A 25,208-nucleotide genomic window follows, 5' to 3' on the forward strand; every position below is an offset into this window, starting at 1 on the left:
ATGAAATACAAGAGTAACATTGATAATAAGATTTATGATTATACAATATATACCAAGATTTATGCAGTTTAAAAAATAGAAGAAAAACCCCAACAACCAAAGTCTTGTATTATTCAATACCTTTGTAGGGAAATTATATTACTTGGGTATCTCAGGATTTCCTGCTTAAGATATCTGAAATACCAGTTTTGGAACTTCTCTTGTAATAATACAGTACTCTTCAACTTTTGTAAAAATACTTGATTACTGTCCTAATTTACCATTTATATTGGCAACCCTGTTAAAGAAGAATGAATTATCAAACAGGAAAAGTACCAATTAATTGTAATACACTTTCAATTTTATAGTAAGTTTTTCTGTAGCGAATTATTTACTGTCATTTTTAATATCCAATTATAAAAAAAGGCCTTATTGTACATTAAGAATCTCTTAAGAAACATTAGAAATGCTACTGATATAGAAGCAAAAAAAGTTGTAAACAAAGAAAAAAGTTATTTTGTCATTCACCTACTCTTAACTCATTCTGATCTTCAGAATATTTAGAAACGAGCTTCTACTCAGAGAAGAATTATTACTTCAGGAAGCTGTTATGGCTTAGGTAGACTAATCCAGCATTCTGAAGAGTCTGACTAATTTTATTTAAGTGTTATTTAAAAAAAATCCAAACACCAAACTGACTAGTCTTTATAGTGCTGTCATACACTTGTGACTCTCCAATATTTCAGAACCAAAGCATCCTCATAGAAAACTGGAAGAGATACTCTAACTTGAGGACAACAGAAATTACTTAACAGCACCATCATGGGTGTTGGGGTAAGTGCAGTGAACAGTTGGTGTAGGTGCTCCGAATGGCCTATGCTTAAACTAAAAGATTATGTTTTTCAATTAAAGATAAATGCTTCAATTTTAAGTAAAGTTTTTTACAAAAATACCTCAGGAACTGCAGCTTCCACTAGGAGAGGTGGAGGTATACATCCACTTTCCTGGGTAATCCCTATTGGCTGATAAATGACTTCAGATGGCTGCAGATACAAGAATGAAGGTGAAGAGGCAGGAGACTGAAATAAAACACATTGTTTTCTTAAGTTATATAACTTAGGCATTATAAATACCAAAGTTTATTTTACAGTCTTTGCTACATATAAACGAAGATAAAGCTTTAAAAGAAAGTGTCAAATTAATCTTTAATAACTTCAGGAAACTAAGTGAGGGGGAAGAAATGTCAGATAGTAGGACAAAACAAAAACAAAGATGTCCTTTAATCACTTTCATGTATTTTTTTTAGATATTATTTACATTTTGGAGAGCATTGTTAGAGAAACCCTAAAATTTATAAAATTAACACTTACTCTCAAGATCACAGAAACATAAAACAGTTTAATTTTCTCTTGGAAAAAATGTTATATTAAAAAAACCAAGTATTTTTGTTTTAAAATTAAACCCACAGTATTTCTGTAAATCAGCATCCAGATTTCAAAGCAAGAGACAGACATCTATTAAGAGTAGAACTGACCATAATTGGACAAGGCTGGCTGCTACTAAAGTAATGAGGATGCATTCTAACAGTTCAAGCTTAAGGGACTTGGTCCTCTTTTCAGCTTCAAACTCAAGTTCTTTGAGTATCAACATTTCCATATCAAACTCCTTTGCTACAGAGATCACAGTGAAGTCTCCCCGCTAAAATTACCAAGTTAGCAATTTCAAGTTCTTCCTCCTATTTCAAGGGTCTGGGTCTAATTTCACCATACTTGTGTGTCTTGTTGAAGATTAACCTAAAAATGTGAAATGATCTGTTTCTTTCTATGCAAGATGTTCTTTGTATGGGTATTAAGCTGATAGTCTAAAGACACTTAATTATTTGTAATCAGAAAAGCAAACAGCTAGCATTCTTTAACCAAGGACATCCTGGAGAAATTGGGCCTTGAGCAACCTCAAAGAAGAATTCACAGACCGATAAGAAGGAAATATCTCACCCTAGAAGGCGCCAAAAGTTGAGTCACTGATAATGGGCATGAAGTCAGTGGATGTCTGCAGTAACTGGGGGTAAAGGCGGCTAGGGGAGATTGTGACCACCGACTCAATTCAAGACCTAAAAGACTTACCCCCCCTCCTTGAGCATGTGCTGTAGAATAAAAGAACACTGTACCTTTAATTCAAAGATGAGAAAACCTTAGCCCAATAGAAATAGTGGCAGCTAAACAAGTACCAATAATGATTTTGGGAAACGACTTTGGAAACTAAGTGGGTGAATCTGAAACTGTATAAATTGCTTGCTTGTTTAACTGTAGGGTGTGGTAGCTTTGTGGAATTACCACCTAGCGCCCACCTTTGCGCAAATATGAAACAAATAATGTCTCTCCTGAGCGTGTGATTATTGGCTCGTTGCACACTGGGTGGGTGACGAGTCCGCTTTTCGGACAACTGGTTTTGGCGACCCAGATGGGACAGCCGTAAAGCCTTGCCCGGATCCACTTGCCAGCTACCGGCAGGGAGAAGCTGCTCTTCAAACTCCAGCATGCACCGACATTTTGTTTCGGGGACTCCGGAGTACTCTCCCTGTACAGAGCAGGTAAGCAGCACAAAGGTGCAACATGCATATTAGAGACATCGCAAGGGGGGTACTTTATATGGTAAAGGTATATAGAGATATTTTATAAAATTTGTACACGCTTGAAGGTGACGACTGGAATGCATGAAAGCGTGGTTAAGAATGTTCTTTTGGGCTAACAGTATGGAAGCAGGACAGTCTGCAGAGCCTCCCTTTTGCTCTCCATTAGGATGCCTCCTAAAATACTGGAACAAGTTTGGTGGGGATCCCCTAACAAGGAAGAAATTAAGAGTACTGCAGTCAACGGTGGCTGGTGTATAAATCAGATGATGAAGAAAAATGGCCAGAAATGGGAACTTCGAATTACAGTGTTATTTTGCAGCTAATGCTGTTTTGTAGAAGGCAAGATAAGTGGGATGAAATCCCATATGCAGATATGTTCTTTGCTTTAAGAAATTGTTATGAACGAGAGAGATGCAAATTGTCAGTATCTGATAAGGAAGTTACAAAAGGTAGATGGTATGTCAGGGATGACAATAACTCAACTGATTGAGATTTCTTGTAAGGCATATAATAATAGAGAAGAGTTAGAAAAGAAAGAAAAACAAAAGGAGAAACTAAAAGATCAGAAGCAAAAGGCTGCTATTTTAGCAGCTGCATTTAGTCGGGTGCAAACATACTCCAGGGGAAGGGGTTTCCCAAGAGGATGGGAGCATGGAAAGGGATGGGGAGAAGGGGTAAACATTGAGAACAGAACCCCTTTGGGGCTCGACCAATGTGCCATTTGCAAAGAAAGGGGACACTGGAAAAATGAATGTCTGAAAAAAAGACCAACTTGGTCTCCCCTTTGTGCCCCTATCCCTCAGGCTTATTTACTAGTGATCAGTACAGAGGATTCTGATGGACAGGGACCAGGGGCTGAGAAGTTTAATTCCCCAGCGAAGCCCCTAGTTCCAGTCAAGCTGGGGAATGAAATTGTTACATTTTTGGTAGATACAGGGGCAACTTATTCTGTGTTAAATAGCTGTAAGGGACCTATAAGTTCTCTATGGCAGTGGTTGGTGCCATGGGAAAGCGAGAGGTTAGGCCCTTTCCCAACTTAAAATGTGTGAAATTGGAAAGAAAACATTGATACATGAATTTTTGTATATGACAGAATATCCATTACCTCTTATGGGATGGGATTTACTAAATAAATTGGGAGCACAGATAACTTTTGAAGGAAAATTCAAGCGCATGCTCCTCAGAGTAATGCCTGGGGAGCATAAGTTTATATGTTACAAGAGTCAGTGGAAATCAAGGACATGAAGAATGAACAAGTTGAAATCCCCTCTGAAATTATGGATGTGGTGGTCCCCTTTGTGTGGGCAGAGGCCTGGAAGAAATAGATCAGCCGAACTGGTTAAAGTGGAATTAAAACAAGGGGTGAAGCTGTGCTGGACGTAAAAGATGCCTTTTTTCTGTATTCCTCTGGAAGAATGGAGGCAAAAACTGTTCACCCTCGAGCAGGAGAGTCCTACAACAGGACACAAGATGCAGCTATGTTGGACAGTACTTCCCCAAGGATTTAAGAATAGCCCCACCATCTTTGGTAATGTACTAGCAAAGGAATTGAACAATGGTAAGGCAAGAACTTGTTAATTACCTTGCTACAATATGTGGATAACATCCTGTTGGGGGCAAATACCATTGAGGAGTTTAAAGAAGCAACCATTAGTTTATTGAACTTTTTAGGGTTAGCTAGCTATCGAATGTTTCAGAAAAACGCACAGATTGCACAGAAAAATGTGACCTATCTTCGTTTTGAAATTTCTCAAGGAGAAAGAAAACTGAGGATCGAGAGGAGGGAAGCAATTTGTCATGACTGCCCCACCCAAATAAAAAGAGTTAAGAGGATTTCTTGGAACGGCCAGGTGGTGTCGCTTTTGGATACCCGATTTTGGATTGATGGCTAAACCTTTGTATGAGGCTATTAGGGGACCAAAAGTGTTAGAATGGACTCTGGAATGTTGAGAAGGGTTGAACAATATAAAGGTTGCTCTTATGAGGGCCACCTCCATTTGACAAAGCCTTTTGAGCTTTATGAGATTGAGGACATCAAGCAATGGGAGTGCTTGTACAAACTTTAGGGGACTGGAAAAAGACCAGTAGCTTACTTCTCGGAACAACTGGATAACGTAAGCTCTAGATGGCCAGGATGCTTAAGGGCAGTAGCTGCAGCAGTGATGTTAATACAGGAGGCACAAAAGATAAGAATGGGACAAAGAATCACTGTTTACGTGTCACATGCAGTTATAACTGGTTTGGAACAAGTAGTACATCACTGGCTGTCTCCGAGCAGGATGGTACAGCATCAAGCAACCTTGCTTGAACAAGAGGATGTGGCAATGAAAGTATGTAATACTTTAAATCCAGCATCATTGTTGCCCTCTTGATAAGAAGGATTAACACATGATTGTTTACAGACCATTGAGCAAGTATATTCTAGCCATCCAGATTTGAAGGACTCCCCTCTACAACATCTTGATTAGGAGCTATTCACTGATGGAAGTAGCTTTGTAAATAAAGGGGAACAGAAGGCTGGGTATGCTGTTGTGACTTTGGAGAAGGAAACAGAAATGGAACAATTGCCTGTAAATATATCTGTCCAGAAAGCTAAACTGATTGCTTTAACTCGAGCTTTGGAATTATCAGAAGGAAAATGAGCTAATGTGTATATGGACTCAAAATACCCCTTTGGTGTGATACATGCTCGTGGTACAATTTGGAAAGAACGAGGACTGTTATCCTCACAAGGGAACTGATGTACTTAAGAAATGATGTACTTAAGCCACCTTAAGACCACCACAAAGGTCTTGTGAAACAAGACACCCTTTGTATAAACAAGGCATGCCTCGCTAATGACTGTGCCCCTGAAGAACTTAAAGACTGATAAGAAGGGAACATCCTACCCCAGGAGGCACCAAAAAGTTGAATAATTGCTAATAGGCATGAAGTCTGCGAAAACCCGTGATAACTGGAGGAAAGGCAAGGGCGGCAGGGGCAGATCACAACCACCAACTCAAGACCAAAAAGACTTACCCCCCCACTCTTGTTGAGCATGCGATGTAGAATAAAAGAACACTCTACCTTTAATTTGAAGCAGGGAAACCTTAGCCCAACAGAAATTGTGGTGGATAAGCGACTACCAGTTTTGGGGAAGAACTTTGGAAATTCAATACATATAACTGAACTGTATAAATTGCTTGCCTGTTGAGGTATGGTGTGTGCTAGCTCTGTGGATTACCACCTAGCCCCCATCTCTGCGCAAACATAAACTGGAATAAATACCTCTGCTCTGTGTGTATATTGGCATTTCGCACACCAGGTAAACAACCCCACTTTTGGGACAACAAAACCCCATAAAATATGGCAAAGAAATTAGGGAAGTACTTGATGCAGTTAACAAGCCTAAAGAAACAGCAGTTACACATTGCAAAGCCCATCAATCTGGATGTACTAATGTAATTAAAGAAAATAAAAAGCTGATGAGGCTGCAAAGAGAGCAGCTTTACCAATAAATGTAGCAGAATTAATCCCAGAAAGAGTTGTGAAAATTGAAGTACCTGTATACACCAAAAAGGAAAAGAGACTTGCAGCATTACTGAAATGTAAGAAGGCTCTGGAAGGATGGTGGGTAACCTTGATGGGTCAGTGTAGAGTGACTTTGCCTATAATGAAGGAGCTAATGGAAAGGACGCATAAAAGTACACACATGGGAGTTGAAGCTTTGCTTGAAGCAACGAGACCATATGCTGTGGGAATTAACATGTTGTTAATAGATAAAGGGATTGTACAGAAATGTGAAGTTCATTTAAAGAATAATCCTAAATTCAGAAAAGGCCCCTGTAGGAGAGGTAAGCAAAGGTTTTACATCTGGAGATTACTGGAAAAAATAAATTTTTCTGAGCTACCTAGTTGTAGGGGATCTAAATATCTACTGGTGATCGTGGATACTTTTTCAGGATGCCCCAAAGCTTTCCCGTGTCACATCAACAAGGCAAGAGAATTGGTAAAAGTTTTACTTAAAGAAATCATTCCGAGATTTGGGGTACCAAAAGGGTTCTCCTCAGATCAAGGACTGCAATTTGTAGCAGAGACAGTCCAAGGGATATCCAAATTTTTACAAATCAAATGGGACTTGCATACCCCATGGAGGCTTGCAAGCAAGTGGGAAGGTAGAAAGGATGAATCAAACAATGAAGAGACAAAATAGTAAATTGTATCAGAAAACACATGTGAAATGGATTGAAGTTTTACCATTAGCATTATTAAGAGTTACGAGTTACTCCAAGGGTCAGAGAAGGACTTAGCCCTTTTGAGATCTTGTATGGAAAACCATATGTAACAAATTTAACTAGAAAAGGAAATTAAATGTGCCTAAAAGGTGTCCAGATACTTAGTGATCACCTCTTGTCTTTGGCAAGAGTTCTTTCTTCCCTGCACAGGTATATCCAAATAAGAACCCCTGTACCTTTGGATTCACCTCTGTATTTATTTAAACCAGGAGATCAAGTATATTTGCAAACTTGGAGAGAAGAGCCACTAGCAGAAAAACAGAAAGGACCTTATTTGGTGTGGCTGACAACTAATACCATTGTGAAGCTGCAGGGAATTGACTCATGGATTCACTATACCCAAGTGAAAGCGGCACCTCCTAAAAGATGGAAAGTTGAGGAAACTGGACCTTTGAAGCTGAAAATACAGAGATACATGAACTGTACTTGGATTAATATAAAGTCCATCCTGCATTTAGAGTGTACACAGGGGAAAGTGTTTTTAGTATTGTCTTACGGGAATTATTTTAATATTTTTTGTTCTATTTGTACAAATTTACTCTATCTTAATAGTTGTAGTAGTGGTATTTGTCTGTATCTATGTAATCATATAATGTATTTTTAAATGTATTTCTAAATCGTTACATTTAGAATGAAACTTATATGAAGAATATTCATACAAGTCTCAAAGGGGGGGATTGTTGAAGATTAACCTAAAAATGTGAAATGATCTGTTTCTTTCTATGCAAGATGTTCTTTGTATGGGTATTAAGCTGATAGTCTAAAGACACTTAATTATTTGTAATCAGAAAAGCAAACAGCTAGCATTCTTTAACCAAGGATATCCTGGAGAAATTGGGCCTTGAGCAACCTCAAAGAAGAATTCAAAGACCGATAAGAAGGAAATATCTCACCCTAGAAGGCGCCAAAAGTTGAGTCACTGATAATGGGCATGAAGTCAGTGGATGTCTGCAGTAACTGGGGGTAAAGGTGGCTGGGGGAGATCGTGACCACCGACTCAATTTGAGACACCCTCACCCCTACTCCTTGAGCATGTGCTGTAGAATAAAAGAACACTGTACCTTTAATTCAAAGATGAGAAAACCTTAGCCCAATAGAAATAGTGGCAGCTAAACAAGTACCAATAATGATTTTGGGAAACTACTTTGGAAACTAAGTGGGTGAATCTGAAACTGTATAAATTGCTTGCTTGTTTAACTGTAGGGTGTGGTAGCTTTGTGGAATTACCACCTAGCGCCCACCTTTGCGCAAATATGAAACAAATAATGTCTCTCCTGAGCGTGTGATTATTGGCTCGTTGCACACTGGGTGATGAATCCACTTTTTGGACAATGCTTCTGCTAGCAATATTCCAGTGAAACGTCACAGTATCCGTTAATAAGCTAGTTAATACTAATTTCTCCTATCAGGCAAAACATGGCAGTTTTTACATGCTTCTGAGAACATATTAGATAATTTACTACAAACTTTTTGCCAGAGGGAGAAGTGTAGGAAAGATGCTTTCTTTACATCAGATTTGGATTTCATGTTTCAATAAATGCTATTTTATGCCTTCTATTGTATCAGCAAGCATTGCAAATGCATTGCTAAAATATAGCAATTTGTATTTATTTCAACAGTGTTGTGAATAGTGGGAAAAGTTACTGTTAGAAAAGCATACCATACCTTTAAACTAGATGCAAACTAACAGTAAAATACTGCAACTATGGACTGTATTTACCTGTGGAACAGACCACTGCCACTGACTTGGAAGACACTGTGTAGGTGCCTAAATTCAAACAAAAAAGGCATTACTTATGTGATTAAGAATATACACACACTAGAATTCCCAACATACTAGAATCAAACACATCTCCAATCTATAATCAATTCTTAATTAAAAGAAGAAATATTATTGTCATTAAACCCTCAAATAATTCAGGAACATAGTTTTCTCTACTTCCACTCAGCCTCTGACTTGGGCATTTCATAAGCTTCTAAAATACTGAAGCATCTAAGACGCATGCCTAATTAGGAAAACAGAAGATACAATATGCATAATATTGTATAAATATCATGTATAAGTGTATATGTATAAAATTGTTCCATATGCATAGATTCCAATACACATTAAAAACATGGACATACTGCATAAATCCTGTAGCGGGCCACCAAGATGGTTAGTGGACTGGAGAACAGACATATCAGAATGCTGGGAGAATTGGGTTTGTTCAGCCTTGAGAAGTATAAAGGTGGGAGGGCTTAATTATTGCTGGCTACAACTACCTAATGGAGGTAGGGGCATAAATATGACTGAGCCAGATTCTCATGAGAGGTGTTCAGAGCACAAGAGTCAACTGACACAGGCTGGAACACCACTGAAAATTTTAACTAGTTAAAGGGAAAAAAAAGTCTTTTACCATGAGAAGGGTCAAGTATTGGAATAGGCTGTCCAGAAACGTTGTGGAATCCCTGTAACTGCAGATATTTAAAATTCAACTGCACAAGTTCCCAACAAACCTGATCTAACCAGCCCTGCTTTGAGCAGTAGTTTGGCTTAGATGATAAAAGAAAGCCTTCATTGAAATTAAAATCTGTTTTACACGACTATTTTGAACAGTCCTTTTATCTCCTAAACAGACCTGAGACAGTGCTGCAAATAAAACTGCATGGCTGGAAGGAATACTGATGGTCTGAAACCCATTTTCAAACAGATACCTGATAATGGTATGTAGGAGACTGATAAACTGGTTGAGCTACCATCACAGGTGAACTGGAAATGGAGCGCGGCTTAAAAAGAAAAAAGTTACAAGTCTTAATGCAGCAATTTCATAAGTTACCACTCCTATTAAGAACAGTTCTGGAATACTATAATGCTGAACCACCTCCCATGCCCTTTGAAAATGGATTTACCAAGTTTTAACTTACACTTAGATTCTTCAAAACCACTGTTTCTAAGGGCCTACATTAGAGATGAAACAAAAATCTTTGGCATATTTACTTAGTTCTTTCCAGAAAGCAGTAGGCGACCACAGATTATCTAGATATGCTAAGGCCATCTACTACCCTGACCATAGGTACATTTTTGTAAACACTTAGGACAATCTAAGTTGTCACTGACATATTCCTACACTGTTCATGCCCCCAACCCAATCTTCCCTTTTCCACTTCCCATCCTCACATCAACCCAAGCATTTATCTGATTTGACAGTGAGCCAGTTTAGGGAACTAAACCAGCTAGAAACTTGCCTGGGTTTTGTGGGGGCCCAGTTTAGGGTCAGAGAAACACCAGTGAAAGAAAGGGGGGCAGAAATATATGGCCATGGTAGAGGTCAACATTGCACTGTGAACCTCTAGTTCTGATCAAAGCTAGCATGTTTAACTCCCATGTCATTAAATTCCTTCATTCCTGCAAGTATTTAGGAAGGAACAGCTCCAAAACTACTTTAACTCATTCTACACTATATGAAAATGCAGACTGCAAAATGGAAAATAAAAGACCCAGTGAGAACTGTTATATATGCACAATACACACTAAAAAGTATTAATATCTTTAGTTCGATTAGTGTTTTCTCCAACATCAAATTTGCAGGTTTTTTCTTCAACTTCTTTATACAGGTACTTTCCTAACAAGGAAAACTACAAATATGTAAATAACTGAAGCCAAAAGAGGCAGCCCTATTTGTAATTGGAACGATTGAGCGCTATTTGTTTGAAACACAGTGGATCTGATACAGGGCACCAGAACCAAAGTTCAGTACTAGAACACAAAAAAATACTGTTTTTCCAACAGACAGGATTTGAACAAGTTATCTAGATCTATATAGCATGAACTTCAAAAAGCCTTTCTAAAATATGTTAACAGGTATTTATGCTTATCCTCTATAGCTGATAAGGTACTATGAGGCACTACATCATGCCTCTGTTAGAGGAGCAAACATCTTAGAAGTGATTAAAACAGAGGTTAAATGCCGAGGAAAAGATTCTACAGTGCCAAAATTAACAACATAAAAGAAGCTCTTACTGCCCTCATCTCTGTTTTGGGAAAACTGTTTTTCTTTATTAGTAATTATTCTATTGAGCTTTTTCCCCCAATATGTGAAGGGTTTTTTCCACTCATATATAGTGATGTTATGTACAGCCTCGGTGAATGCTGCTTTTACAGAAATTAGTAAGGATGCATCCCCTATGTAGGTCCTGTGCCTTATGCAGACCCCATCAGTCTTGCAATCCTTCCTTCTCGTAGAAAAAACTGAAGCAATTGACAACACCTTCCTGTATTTCCCAAGAAATTCTGTCCAATTTCCCCAAGCCAACCAATTAGCCTATTGAATTATTTTCCTCCTAAAACAAGCAGTATTCTTGAAAAAAAGAGTATGTATCTAGACAGACTATAAAATTACCCAGTTTTACTTTTGCTTTGTTGATCTAGTATTATGTTCTCTTTTTATACCCAGCATAATAGTTTGCAGCTAAAAACACTTCACTCGTGGAGGAATAATGAATGGAGCCAATCAGGGTCATAAGCACAAACAACTCCTTAGTAAAACAAAACTTCTCCTGGGGTAGCACCCACACTGATTCTGAACTACCCTGCTCAATAGGCCACATCAAAGCAAGAGTCCCCTGCAGAAGAACAATAAACTTAAGTAGTATTTAAAAAACACAAAATAAACAGACTAATATATGGAAGCCATTTAAACATCAAACATGGGGCACAGCCAAATAAACTGGAAGGAGGAGAGACTTGGAAACACTGCACTCATCCCGGTCCACGGAAAAGCATATATACAGAAATAAATTACTTACTGGCCATGGCTGTGGAACAGAAGCAACTTCGGATGTATGAAAATAAGCCACTCCATTATGGTAAATATAAGGATATCCACTTGAAGTAGTTAAGTACATTGTACCAGCTTCTGGTATTACAGTAGAACCTGGAATTAATATTTTAAAGTTTACTTACCAGTAAATTTTATTTTTTTAGATGTGTAGGTGATAAAAAAGAAAAGATCATTTCTGATCTTCAGACAAGCAAAACACTCAAAGCAAAGAGCAGAGCAGTGTGCCTACTGCCATCTCAATTCCCTCTCAAACACAAAATCATGAAAGCAGATGGTCAAAGGATGCCTCCAGAAGTAGATGGGAAGGGGTGCAGAAGATGACATGCGTATAAATTACAAAACACCGATAACTTCAGTTACCAGCAAATACATATACTTTTTAATCTTCAAATGTCCGAAGGTAACTTCACATTGTAGGAGATTTTCACTGGTAACCTCCACATATTCATATTTAGCTGAAACAGGATCCAAGCACTAAAAACAACAGAATGATTTCATTACAAGGTGCAGCCTAGTTTCTCAACACACAGACTGTGTTTCTATGATGGCCTACAGTCTGGCAAAAGTAAAAACTGGTATCTAGATGTCAGCAACAGGGATACTTCTCAGCAATGCTGCTGCTACAGCAGAGGCTGTAAGCCAGCATGGTCTGATCCCAAAACAGAGTTTCATCTACACAGCCCTTTAACAGGTACTGACAGCAAGCATTATTCAAATAAAGGGATATCTATCTCTATACAGAGGTTGTTTATCTTTTTCAAACACTGCCTTTGAGATCACCTAGACTCTATTTCTGTCTGCATTTTGGAAGGGGATAGGACAGGACTTCATATTTCTCTAGAACTTTACGTCAAACGCAAAGACGAGTTTCAGTTCCAAGTACAAAAAGAGTTCCGTGGAAAAAAAGGAAAATTAATTATGTAACTGAAATTAAAATCTTGAAATCACATTAAGCAGTAACATAGCATGGAAAAAACTCAGGAAGAGCACAATGTAAAAGATCACTGTGCAAGTTTTAGGTTTTGTCTTCCTTGGAAAGGTAAGTACCATGAGGAAGTGTCATCTTATGGACAGACACAACACTGAAGAGATTACTAGAATGCTAAGTGGAGGACCAAGAAGGGTCCCACAACGATTCCAGAGCTTTTATCAGTAGTGACTAACTCCTAGAAAAGCCTGAATACACTTCGATACAAGTAAAGCTGAAATATTATCCACAGACAGGTCAGGCTAAGATGTTTGTTAGGATAGTGTTAAACAGACCTTAGAAAAATTAAGGGCTGCTTTAGCTCCAGTAAGCAAGTTACTCATATCTCAAATGAGGAGAGCAACAGGATCCCATAGCCAACAATCCTGTCCACTTCACCAACTACCAAGTACACTGCACAGAACCTTCTGCTATTGTTGAATATGTCTCTTGCAAAGGAGAAGGAAGTGTTCTCTATCAAACCCAGCAAATTCACTATGACAGAAAAATAAAACAACTTGAAAGAGGTATAGCTATTTGAAATTCTTCCAGCCCAAACAATTCATCGTTCTTTCAGTTGTTCATGTTTGGTTTCTACTTTTCAGCTTTCAGAAAGCCCATTTTCACAATACTTGGTGCTGGGGAAAAGCAAACTGACCGGTCATCCCAGTATGTTCAACGCTCTTAGCACAAAAAGTCCTATAATGACAGAAGAGCTAAAAATTGTTTCAAATAGTAGGGAAGACATGTACTAGATTACAGGTGGGCTAGAGAGGACAGCAATAAATGGGCTATTATCTCTTCAATTCTGCTAAATAATATTGAATCATAGGCCTGGAGTGATACTCCAAGTCTAGGTTTTATGCTTCATGTACCCCAAGGTGAGCTGCAGTAGGACAAAGTATCCTGGTGACTAAGGTTAGATAGGCTAAACATGAGAGCAGACAACACTAAAATCAGAGCCTAGGATATGTCCCTAGATGCCAGTATGATCTTGTATCAGATCTATCCTAGGCCTGAGAAAGAAGTGGCAGAGTCAAACAGGGCCACAAACAGCGATCTCAAAAGGACACAGCAGCTTTCTTCAGAAAATGTTTGAGGGGTTCCCCCCCCCCCCCCCCTCTCTGTTCTGCCAGGTCCCAGAATTAAAATGCATAGTCAGAGATACACCCCTCATATCAATACACACATTCAGCACAGGAGTCAGAGGAAGAAAGCACCACAAGTCAGGCAATGCAACTGAGAAGTCCAAGTCAAAGATGGAAAGAGAAATAAAACACAGGGAAAAAAAAAAAGCATAACAGCCCTTAATGGTGACTAAGTGAAGATCATGCTGAGTAACTTCTAGAGCAAAGAAACCATACAGTTGGAAGAAAGCATTCAATTTCCCCAGGGCAAACACTACTCTATACACTTACAAGGGAGACAGGCATACCTATGCACAAGGGGAGGAAGAGAGACTGTCTTCAGAAAGTATGTCTGCACCAAGAGTGTCAGTGTACATATGAACTACTTCTAATGGATAACATGACAGTAAACAACTAAAGAAAGCTTTAAAATGAAACTAAAATTCTTCTGCATTGTTCTCAGATGGAAGATGAGCAAAAGCTTTTTTTCTCTTCCAAAAGGTAGCATAGGACAAATAATGAAGGAAAATTACAGAAGTACACTTAAATCCCTGCTGCACTTATAAAAGGAATGTATTCCACATCTCTGACACACAGCCCGTAGTGAGGAATAACAAAACAGCATGCCCTGCTATGCCAAAAACTGACCATTCTCATCTTAAAAGTTGGTGATTATATCCTGCATTTTCAATAGTGTATTATAGAAATAAAACAGCCCCTGGCAGAAGGAGAGAGCATTTTTTCTAAAAGAAAACCTGTCTTCTATCTCCCCCAGAAGAACATCTTAACCACATACTTGCTCAAGATAAAGAAGTTGTCTGACAAAGAAACTTACCAATACTCCTCTAATGGAAGTGTTCAATCTAAATAGTTCTTAGCCACAGAAAGAACATACAGCATCCGTTCCATTATCTTACAGCAAAGAACCCTTAAGAGCCAAACAGTGACAGCAACCACCCATTCCTTACGGTTTCTACCGAAGAAAGCAAGATGCAACAGTCCTGATGGATTTTGCTATTATAAATAAATAAATCAGTAACAACCCAACCAACCAGTACAGCTTGCTTTATCCTGTAGAATCTGTGAAGACAGTCTTAAGTGTTTAGGTTTGAGATTCTGCCTGGCAACTGAAAGAAATTTCCATTCAGTTCGTTCTCAGATAGATAACTTTTTCCAAAAACGAAAGTAAACAACATGTTAAAAGAGATAAAAGAACCAAAAGATCATCAATCTGTTTATCTGGACATTTCTACTGCATGCATTTACTTCCACTGCAAACCATTCTGAGCATATTCAACACACAGCATTAACACAGTGCAAGACCAGGCACATCTTGGTTAAAAACTTAACATTCATAATGACACTTACATAATCTACAAATGCAAGTAAAAATACATACGAGGACTCCGTATTTGTTGTTTTCTTATTGCTGGACCAATATTCAATTTCTTATCCTTATAATTAAGTTTTTTAGCCTAGAATTAAAGAAAGACGACATTATTTTCTACACGTAACTAGGCATGCAAGAAAAAAAATCAGAACAGGTTTCACCCTCCCCTGCTTTTTATTTACAATACATCTCAAAAAACCCCCAAAGCTATACTAATTCCTTTTCTATCCTAACCTTAGACTTCACATAAACAAAATTAATCATAAGTAATTTCAAGTATTACTTACTCCTCATGGAGCCTCTTGACTAACAACCGATACCTATAATTATCAGCAGATTTTTTTAGTCTTACCTCTCATGTGTTTACTGCTTTTATAAAAGCACACGTGTATACAGACAACTTCAAGTACAAAAGATTAAGTTTATTTTTTTCATGATCATGACATTATTTTACAGAAGACAACAGGAACAAGTCCATTTATGAAAATGGCCAGATTAGAAGGACTGAATGTAAGAAATCCCCATATTCACTCAGGACTGCCTTAAGACTTCCTTACATCCAGGCTAACAAAACACTAAAGCACACTAAACCAGATATCCTAGTAAGGAAGAACTTTTTTATTAAGAAGTGCTAGGTACAGACAAGTATAGCTACATTCTCTTCCAGTCATTTTGCTTATAAAAGAAAGTGAGCATCAAGTACATCAGGTAAATTAAACCTTGCCTTTGTTTTTTAACTTGACACTGAATTCCCTACTTGTTAATATAATGGAAAGGAATAAGGTAAATCAACCATTTTTTTTAGTTGTCAGCACCTCTAATACTGCTTTGCAAAATTGAAAAGGGTTCTGAAGGCCTGCTTCCCTGAACAATTATGCAAGGAAGAACATGCACTAAACACTACTACACTACACCATGAAGTTTTCAGTTTGCAGAGCTGTAACTTCTCCAGTAAGGAGATAATTACTTCTTAAACAGCAACAGAGAAAGAAATACAGTTCTAAATCACATTCAACAGGACAACAGTTAGGTATTCAATACATTTTCTTCATTTGAGCCCAACTGAGCAAAATACTTGAACGCCTGTACATAATGCAAAGTACCACTTACAAGATTTAAAGTTAGGAACAGACTAAACTGTTTTGTGGAATCTGGGGAACAAGTATTAATTACGGCAAATGTACCTACCTAGCCTATTAAACACAGAGCAACTCCTAGAAAACAGATGCACGTTTCAGCGAAACTGCATTCCAACACAATAGGAAGATGATTCTTCCCAATGCAATGTATTTAATTGATATGATCCATCAAAATTTAGACTTTTTTTATACACAACTTTCAGAGTTAAGAGAAATATCTAATCTGTATGGAATTCTTCAAAGCATTTAATACAGCACCACATGAAAAATTACACACAATGCTACAGAAAGTGAAGACTAATAGGAAAAACCATGGTGAATAAAAAATTACTTCAGAAAGACTGGAAGAGGTAGCATTAGCAGTAACAGCATATGACTGGAAAGAGGATCCTGGTGAAATTCCTCAAGGTCTGTTCTTGATACTAAAGCAATTTAATACTTTTGAAGGCTGCAACACAGAAAAAGAAATTTCTGGAGACATTACTCATGATAGAAAAGTAGGGTGCAAAAAAATCAGTGCTAAGGATGATCAGAATATCATATTAATAAGAAGAAATTCAAGAGTACAAAATGACACATTCATTTTGTACATAAATTACTAAAGCCTAGAAACTCTCAGCTTAAGATGTCTGAGGAAGACCTAGATGCTAAGTGATCTTAAGATGAATATGAGATAGTAGTATGATGATGCAAAGATGAAACAGGTGATAGAATTGTAGGACATCTAAATTACAGCACTCATAGCAGACAAGAGTATTAGCATCATTGAATGAGATACTAGTAAGACTTCGCACGGAGCAGCCTTTCAGTTACAAGAAAGCCAAAAATCCTAAGCCATTTTCACAATGGTACCCAGTACCATTGGTGGTATTCTAGTTCACAGAAATAAAACAATAAAAAGAAACAGGGGAAGCAGAGTAGCTGACTCCAGAAGTTCCTGTGTGCATACTCCTTTGGCTCCACATAACTGTATTTTTTGAAAACACTCTGAAAATTTCTTTGAAGATGTCCTAGCTCTTATTTTGAATTTTAATACAGGAATTTCCAACAAAGGTTCAGTATTTCAACATTTTAACCAGCTTTATATTTGGGAGAAGGCAGTTTGCAAGCCTTAGATACTATTTTCTGGGTTTTTTTTTCCCCACACCTAGATACCTTCATGTGTATGAACAGATCCTGCCTGACAGATCTCTCCAATGCATTCCAACCAGAACATGGAGCACACATTAAAAACCCCAAGAAAACAAACTGAAGAGCTAACTGTCTCAAGGCAGGTTCTACAAGGAGTATCAAGACAATAACGTAGCTAAGAGAAGCAAAAATTACATGGCTTAAAATAAGCTTCATTGTTTAAGACTGAGTGAATCTATTCCTGAAAAGAATTATGCTAGCTCTGACAATCAAACACGTCAGAATAAAAGACAGCAGGTATCTTCCCAACTACCCCCAAAATTTTGACAGCAATGGATTTTCTAGTAAAGCAAATGAAAGCAATTGTGAAGGATAGTCTTTATAGCTCTATATGTACAATAGACCACATATAGACTAAGTAAAGACTGTATGTCAAAGTCAAGAGCTGTACTATGAACTGCCAACTCCCTTCCCTAGTTTCAGAAGATCTCAGTATAAATCTTATCTTAGATCTCTCTAAACCATCTTCTTAACTATGCAGAGCAAACTTAACAGATCTTCAAATCCAAGTCGGTGAAGAAAAGAGGACCGGGCAACCAGGACTACTTCGTGTCCAATATGAAACGATGTATTTCATTTAAGAGATAATCGTAATGGGGACTATCACTTACCTCTTGTAAAATCTTCTGTGCATCTTCTTGGGTTTCAAAAGTAATGAAGCCATACCTAAATAAAAATTACAGAAGCTAAGCCTCTGAAGTTCATATTTACATACATTGCACATTATTACTTGATATATAGTACAGGTGACATTAAAAGGTAAACTAATGGAAAAAAAAACAATCGTAGAAATAAAGATTGCAGTAACAACTGTAATCTTAATTTAACATCCTCGTTATAGTCTACTTACTAATATATTTAAGTATGTGGTAACATATTACTGTTTCTATGCAGTAAGTGAGTAGCCAACGTAGAAAGCCATGCAAAACTGTTTTGTCCTTGTTACTCAGCATATGTCTTTAGTTCCTCTATTTCTATTAAACAAAGAGGTTTTAATCTGAACCTCTCACTTATTATAGGTACCCAAGATAAGATGTTATTTTTTATTGTACTGTACTTCATAGCACAGCTCCCACCTACTTCAGCGACAACTGTGAATGCTCCACACTTCCACAGGCACTATCCACTATATTGAGTTCTCAGAAAAAGCAGCAATACAGAGATAGTGTTTGTCTGTGAATTATTCTTGTCACTCTTGACATGACTAGCATTAAACAAGAGTTCTGTGGTGATCAAGGATGAAGTATTTTTATACTTCATGACACAGTGTGTCTTTCACCATACCTCCTCCAACAGCTGCAACAAATCAAGCAGGCTTTCTACACAGAATTCCTGTTGTACCAAAACCCCTCAATTCATTCCCAGAGAAATATAGGCCACTGAATATGGCAATGCCTGTGCAAAGCTAAGTATCTGATCTTATAATTAAAGCCTGTACCACAACACATATGTACAAAAAAATGGATTTTTTTTCCCCAAAATTAACTTCAATTCTGAATTTCAAAAATCTTTTTTTGAAATCTGAAATCTTTTTTTGAAATCTTTTAGTCATTCTGTATGCATAATTTGTTAAGATTCATGGCTCATTTCTCAGGGTTAGATTTCAGAAGATACCAAGGCGGCCTCTATCATTCCAGCCAGCAGATTAAATTTTGCAATACAACATATTGTTCTTTGTGTTTCCATGCTTATTTGAGTACAGAGGTCCAGTAAGTCTCTGACCAGCTCTACTTCTGAATCTGTGGGCTTTTCCTGTGTTGCCTTCTCTAAACAAATTTGGAAACATTTCCAAGTTCAAAAGAACACAAAAACTATTTTCCTAGCTTGGGACAGTACCGACACAGACTTTTCATTCTATGTGCTATCTGGACAATAAATTAATAGACATTAACAAACTTGTCGCACAATCACACAAACTTGTAAGTTTCTTGAATCACTTGTCAATGAGAAGCAATGAAGCCTGTGCTTGGATTTCAGTAGAAATTCCAACACCATTGAAAGTAATTATTTTCCAACATATTTACTGTGAGACATATGTTGGCAATCACAACTGCATAATAACTGGATATTCTTGGGTTATTGTATTAGATGGACACATGTACTGCAAGTGTCAGATATTTCTTCGAATTTAGTGAAAGAGGCTTGGTGACAGATCTGGGACCAAGTCCAATATGCCATGCAGGTGTATACTCTATGCTAACACCTGCAGCTCAGTATGTAATTTGCTGATATATGTTAAATGCTGACAGCATTAAAATTATGAGATTTGGACACAACAGGCTTACTGCTCAGAAGAGAACTTCTGACCAAAGTGAACTTTACAGGTACAAATTCTCATGCACATTCCTTTTTGCTTCAGCCCTCTTTCCACCCTTCTGTGGCAGTACAGTTCCCATCCCTATTTCCTTCACCATTCTTTGGGTTCTAGCAATAACTTTACTACCCAGTCTTAATCTTTGTCCATATTTGCTCTTCGGCATCTCTCTTATTGTTGAGTTCTGATGTTTGTCCCCTTTTCTGCAATCATGACTCATTGTCAGATTTGTCCCTTACGTTATTGTTCCAAAAATCTTCACACAAAATCTCAGTTGTTGCCATGTACTCCAGTACAATCAGATGTACCTCACCTCTTCTTCCATCCTCTTCCTCCATTCTTAGGCTCCTTTCCACACTGGCTTTCAGTAGTAGAAATATATATGTTTAATTACTAAATTACCTTTTTAGGATTATCTATGTAAATTATTATTGCCATAAAAAACCTGAAAGGACTATTGATTTTGTCCTGGTTGCACACAGCTTCATCTTATAACAACATGACTATAGAGTTTTACAGTTATGTGAATTACAAAGACATTTACATGTAGACGTTAAAGGGAAAGAAAGATTTCTGCATACATGGAATAACTGGGAACATCAATGGCATAAAATTAATAATATTCCGAGCTATAAAAATCACAATCAAATTTACTATAGTCAGTCAGCTTTCTGTTATATTTTCAATTCCCGCAACACGCTTATTCTACTATACCAACCCCTTTGATACTCCAGCTCTGTCATTTACTATCTTCACTTCTTTCACACTGCCATACTGAGCAAAAAACTTCCTCAGATCATTTTCATTAGTCTAGTACAGTAAATGAAGAGGGGGGAGGAAAGAAGAAACATTGGTTTGCATAGTTATTCAATAAATATTTACCATAAGACTTTTAATGGATATACTTTGCATAAAGTTTGCTACAAACTAATTATAACTCTGGATAGGAAGAGAGAAGAATGAGCATGTAAGAGCCTCACAGCTCCTGTATAATTACTGCATTTTCATAGTCAGCAATAATGCTAGAAAGCCACTAAAATATTAGAACTCCTTTTTTAGTGGATTTATGTAACAACTGTCCTTTTACAGGTAAGACCATTGAAGCAGGTTTACTAGATCTGAATTTTAGTTTAAATTACACACTAGAGCACTGTTTACAGTATGAAACATCACTGGAATGCTTTCAAACCTCAAAACAGAAGAGTATGCAGGCTTCCATATAGGATATGCATAGGTCACATGAAAAAAATACACACTAAACCACAGTGACTTAATGGTCAAATGCATCTAACATACCACAATCCCTCTTTCTAAAGTATATTTAGTATAAGACTCTGCAAATATGTATAGGCACACCATAGGAACTCCCCATTATAAATCAAGTAGAAAAAGGTCTTTTTAATGGAGAATGGTCTAAATCCACATGGAGGAAACTGAGCATGCATGGAGTAAGACAAGTTCCTAATGTAAAGGAACATCTAAGCTATGTGGACACTCTTCTACCTTCCATAAATCAGTTTTCTTTTACAATGTAAGCATGTATCAAGTATGGTGCCCTAAAAACCACATTTGATATTTTAAAGTTTTGTTCTACATGGTCCTTAGTTAAAACTATACCTAACTCTGTAAGAAGTATGCTTATATACATGGATGTCTATGCACTTCAAGCCATTTCCATATTCATCTATACCTTTCATTACCTTAAGGAAGTGTATCAGAAGTACTATTTTACTTCTAAGTGAATGACTTTTATTATTTTCAACTATGTATACAATTTAGTAAATCCTCTTCTGCACATCAAAGAATTATCTGCCTCATCCAAGTTTGAAAAGCAAAAAATTAAAAGAAACAAAAACTAACTTAATATTTGCAGTTATGGAAGTTGTTTAACACTCTTTTTGAATAATTCTACCCTCAAGACACATTTTACAAAAAGAAATAATGCAGCTTGCTTGCTACAACCTCTAAGTCCAGCAGAGACCAATAATGGTAGAAGACTGCTTTATTGTCCTCACTAATGCAAGTATTCAGGCATTAAAACATTAGAAAATACTCAGTCACTCTGGAAGTGTGAGAAGTAACAACAGATACAAGTGCACTGAAGAGGCATGAAACACTTCAATGTTTTATTAAAGTTCAGTAGTTAAGTCTTCTCCTTGGAAGTTGCCTGCACTGGTTCTTGAGAAACTACCCACCATGAACAGGTTAAGAAAATTCTGGAGTCCAAAACCACTCTCTTGAATAGATGATCCTGCTTTGCACCTAAACAGAAGTGTGAAAGCCTGTGTACGTAGGAAAACAGATTCAGCCAAACAACTGATAGCTTATATAAAACAGTTCTACAGCATCTGCTAAAGCGTTTGCACATTCTCAAGTATCAAAAAGCATGTACAAAGTACAAGAGTCAGAGTGGAGATCTTCCTCTCCCTTAAAATTTTCTCCAATGAACACCAAAACGTATCTGCTTAGAAATCAAAGGCCTATAGATAAAATTTCCCATTTCAGGGTAATTGTTTCTTTTAAGGTCCACATGTTATATGTAGCTCAGCTGCTTCACAAAGCTGAGAAAAAGAACCTATGACAGAATAGTTAAGGCTAAAATACACCAAGAAAAAACTGAAAAGCCCTTAAGACTAATCAGTGCTGAAAAGTGTCATTCAATACCTCAAGGACATGAGGGATGGCTGCAAAAGACTAAAAACTTCAAAAGCCAAAGTTTACCTGCACAGCAGTGTATTAAAAGGGAACAAGAAGGAAACACTGTTTTAAGATTCACAGTGAAATTTGCAATTATCTGGACAAACACGGTATCTAGAAGCTTGCCAGAAACACATTCAGGACTTGCCTTTTCCTGCTAGTGACAGAAAAAGGCACGTCAGGTTCTTAAGAAAGGCTAATGCTAAGCCTTAGCCTGTGGCAAAGATACATGGCATACACCACTGAAGAAAGAGCGCTTCAGACCAAGATGAAAACGTACCCAACCAACTTCTCTTACTGAATTGTTTCGCTAAATTTAAGAGGCCAGATGTTTCCTCTTACAAATAGGAATCACTGCTATGCTGACAGACCAAATGGAAGTGCCTGGCAAAATGATAAAAGAGCTTGCTGGAAAGCAAAAAAATTTTTGTTGATTAAGTGTCTCCCTTTTTCAAAAAATAAATAAATAGCTTTTTTACCACCCCTCAGCTGACTTGAATAAGACCTTTGGGGTAAAAAACTAACAAAAAACAATGCTTTTTTTCCCGTAAGATTACCAATAGAAAACAATCTAAGACTGGCATACATATCCCATGATTTGAACAGAAATTTAAGACTACCTGAAATCAAGAGTCATAGTAAATGGAAGAGTAGCTAAAATGTCTACAGAGGTTTCATCCTTTCTATTTCCTCTCCCAAGGAAATCCATCTTCTTTATGCTTAAACACTTAATTCCCTGGTTGTTTAAATTAAGATTCATAATAGATTGATGTATCAGCAACTGAACCAAGTCAAGACACCCCTCAAAATGAACATTAAATATGATAATTAATTGATATTGATATGGTACATAGAAAAGTGTTTTAACCTTTGAAATTGCAGTGAAGAAAGAACAGAGGAGACAGGTCTTTTTACAGCTCTAGCAATTTGCTTACTATTAATGCAAAAAGCTACTGTCCTAAAGCCCAAATATACTGAAGACCTTGTACATCATCTCTTGAGTTATCTCAGCTAAATGAACCAGAAGATCCTGGAATTTCTTTTATTTATTATGCAAAATAGCCTGAGTGAATTGTCTTTCCTCCTCTTCTTCATCTGAGTCAATGCTCAAAAAGTCCTCAGCCTAGGAGGATTACAGCAGAGAAGATACTCTTGGTGGGAACAAAGAAACAGCTAAGCAGACCAAGAATGTTTTGCAAAAGTCAATGACTTAACTCATTATCTGAAGTGGTAAGAAAGAAAAAAAAAAAAAGAAAAAAAGAAAAAAGGGTTGCTGGTATAAAGGTCTGGTGTATATCTTGTCACAGATGTTGAAAGCAACTGAACAACTTAAGAACAGCTCAATATACACTGCTATTTGAGGTTTTTAGAGCATATGCAAAGTCACAAGCATCAGTACTGCAAATTGCCCAGAGAAGCTTTAATATTTGTTTTAAAACAAACACTTGCTCTTAAGAAAATTACTATGGCAAGTGAAGAATAGATGCACTGTAGCTCCTTCTTTCTATAAACTAGAAGAAAAGTGCTAAAGGAACTGAAGCTACTGACATTTGCTCTGTTTGCAATCTATAATATTGTGTTTACAGTTTATTAAATTACACTAAGTATTATACATAATAAAAAAAACCTTCTACATACTTTTCCACCATAAACTCTGCTGATGACAAAAGTCATCTTCTTCAAAAAGAGGAAATTCTGAAGAACTAGTACATCAAAAGCTTCTAGCAGCTAGTTATACAAAGAGTCAAGTTTGTAGTACAGTTAAGTAAATCAAGGCTTAAAGCTTTATTCTCTTACGTTGATTTGAACATTTCAGTGAAGGGCACTTACCACCTAAACACACACACATACAATTACGTCTCACATTTTCTCCTAGCTATTTTTATAGGGTTATAAATTATCATTTAGTAGTAAAAATAGAAAAAAAAAATACCTTAAAATCAATTCCTCCTACAAAGACACGATTTGGAGTAACTGTTCCAAACCTTGGAGCGCTAGACAGATTATTTAATGGCACCGGTGACACAGTGTTGGGACATGAAGATAAAGATTCTGCTTGCGTCTGATTTGTGGTCTGCTGATTAAAAGAAAATATTTTCAAATATTTTCAATATCTTGCATGTTATAAACTATAAAATAAAAAAATTAAATCTTTATATTTATTTTTTTAAATAAAAAATTCTCAACAGAAAATACTAAAATAATTTTTTGGGAGGCACAGCAAATGCTGAACAACTGAACATTAACCAGATTTTTATTCAGAATGCAGCTCAGCAAAGTATTTAAACATAAGCTTAGTTTTAAGCAATTCAGTAACTTAATATATACACTATGGTCTGAAGCCTGACTTTTAACACCTTTCTGAATCAGACACTTAGGGCCTAATCCCTCAATCTTAGTTTTTCTGTTTGCACATCACCCTGCTGTATGAATCCCAAGTTATGAATTTTATTTCAGATTATTTTACACCTATTAGAACCCCCTTAGTTTAAGCCTATATAGAAAGGACCTTTTCAATTCAACCTGTGCTCTCACACACACCTACGAAACTCTGCTCTCTGCAGCAGCTTCTGCTTGATTTTCCAAGAGCCAAGCACCCATAATTCCACAACATAAAATCAACAAGCTCATTACAACTGATGAGAACAGCACTTGAAGACTAGTCTTTTAACTCA

At 37.0% G+C, this 25,208-nt stretch overlaps 1 protein-coding gene across 2 annotated transcripts in view; it reads right to left on the reverse strand.

Moving 5' to 3' along the window:
- BOLL (boule homolog, RNA binding protein) overlaps window positions 1-25,208 on the reverse strand; it is a 33,270-nt gene that overhangs the window by 5,659 nt on the left and 2,403 nt on the right. Inside the window, exons 2-9 of one of the 2 annotated variants that reach the window (XM_049814891.1) lie at window positions 24,467-24,610; window positions 20,555-20,646; window positions 18,134-18,188; window positions 15,202-15,277; window positions 11,674-11,801; window positions 9,583-9,654; window positions 8,606-8,653; window positions 933-1,058 (exon numbers count right to left, since the gene is read on the reverse strand). In XM_049814891.1, coding sequence (XP_049670848.1) covers window positions 933-1,058; window positions 8,606-8,653; window positions 9,583-9,654; window positions 11,674-11,801; window positions 15,202-15,277; window positions 18,134-18,188; window positions 20,555-20,646; window positions 24,467-24,610 — 741 coding nt within the window. Of the gene's footprint in view, window positions 1-932; window positions 1,059-8,605; window positions 8,654-9,582; window positions 9,655-11,673; window positions 11,802-15,201; window positions 15,278-18,133; window positions 18,189-20,554; window positions 20,647-24,466; window positions 24,611-25,208 lie in introns of those variants that run through there. The other variant, XM_049814978.1, reaches the window with a different exon arrangement.

The sequence above is a fragment of the Accipiter gentilis genome, chromosome 1, assembly GCF_929443795.1.
Source record: "Accipiter gentilis chromosome 1, bAccGen1.1, whole genome shotgun sequence".
Lineage (NCBI taxonomy): Eukaryota > Metazoa > Chordata > Aves > Accipitriformes > Accipitridae > Astur > Astur gentilis.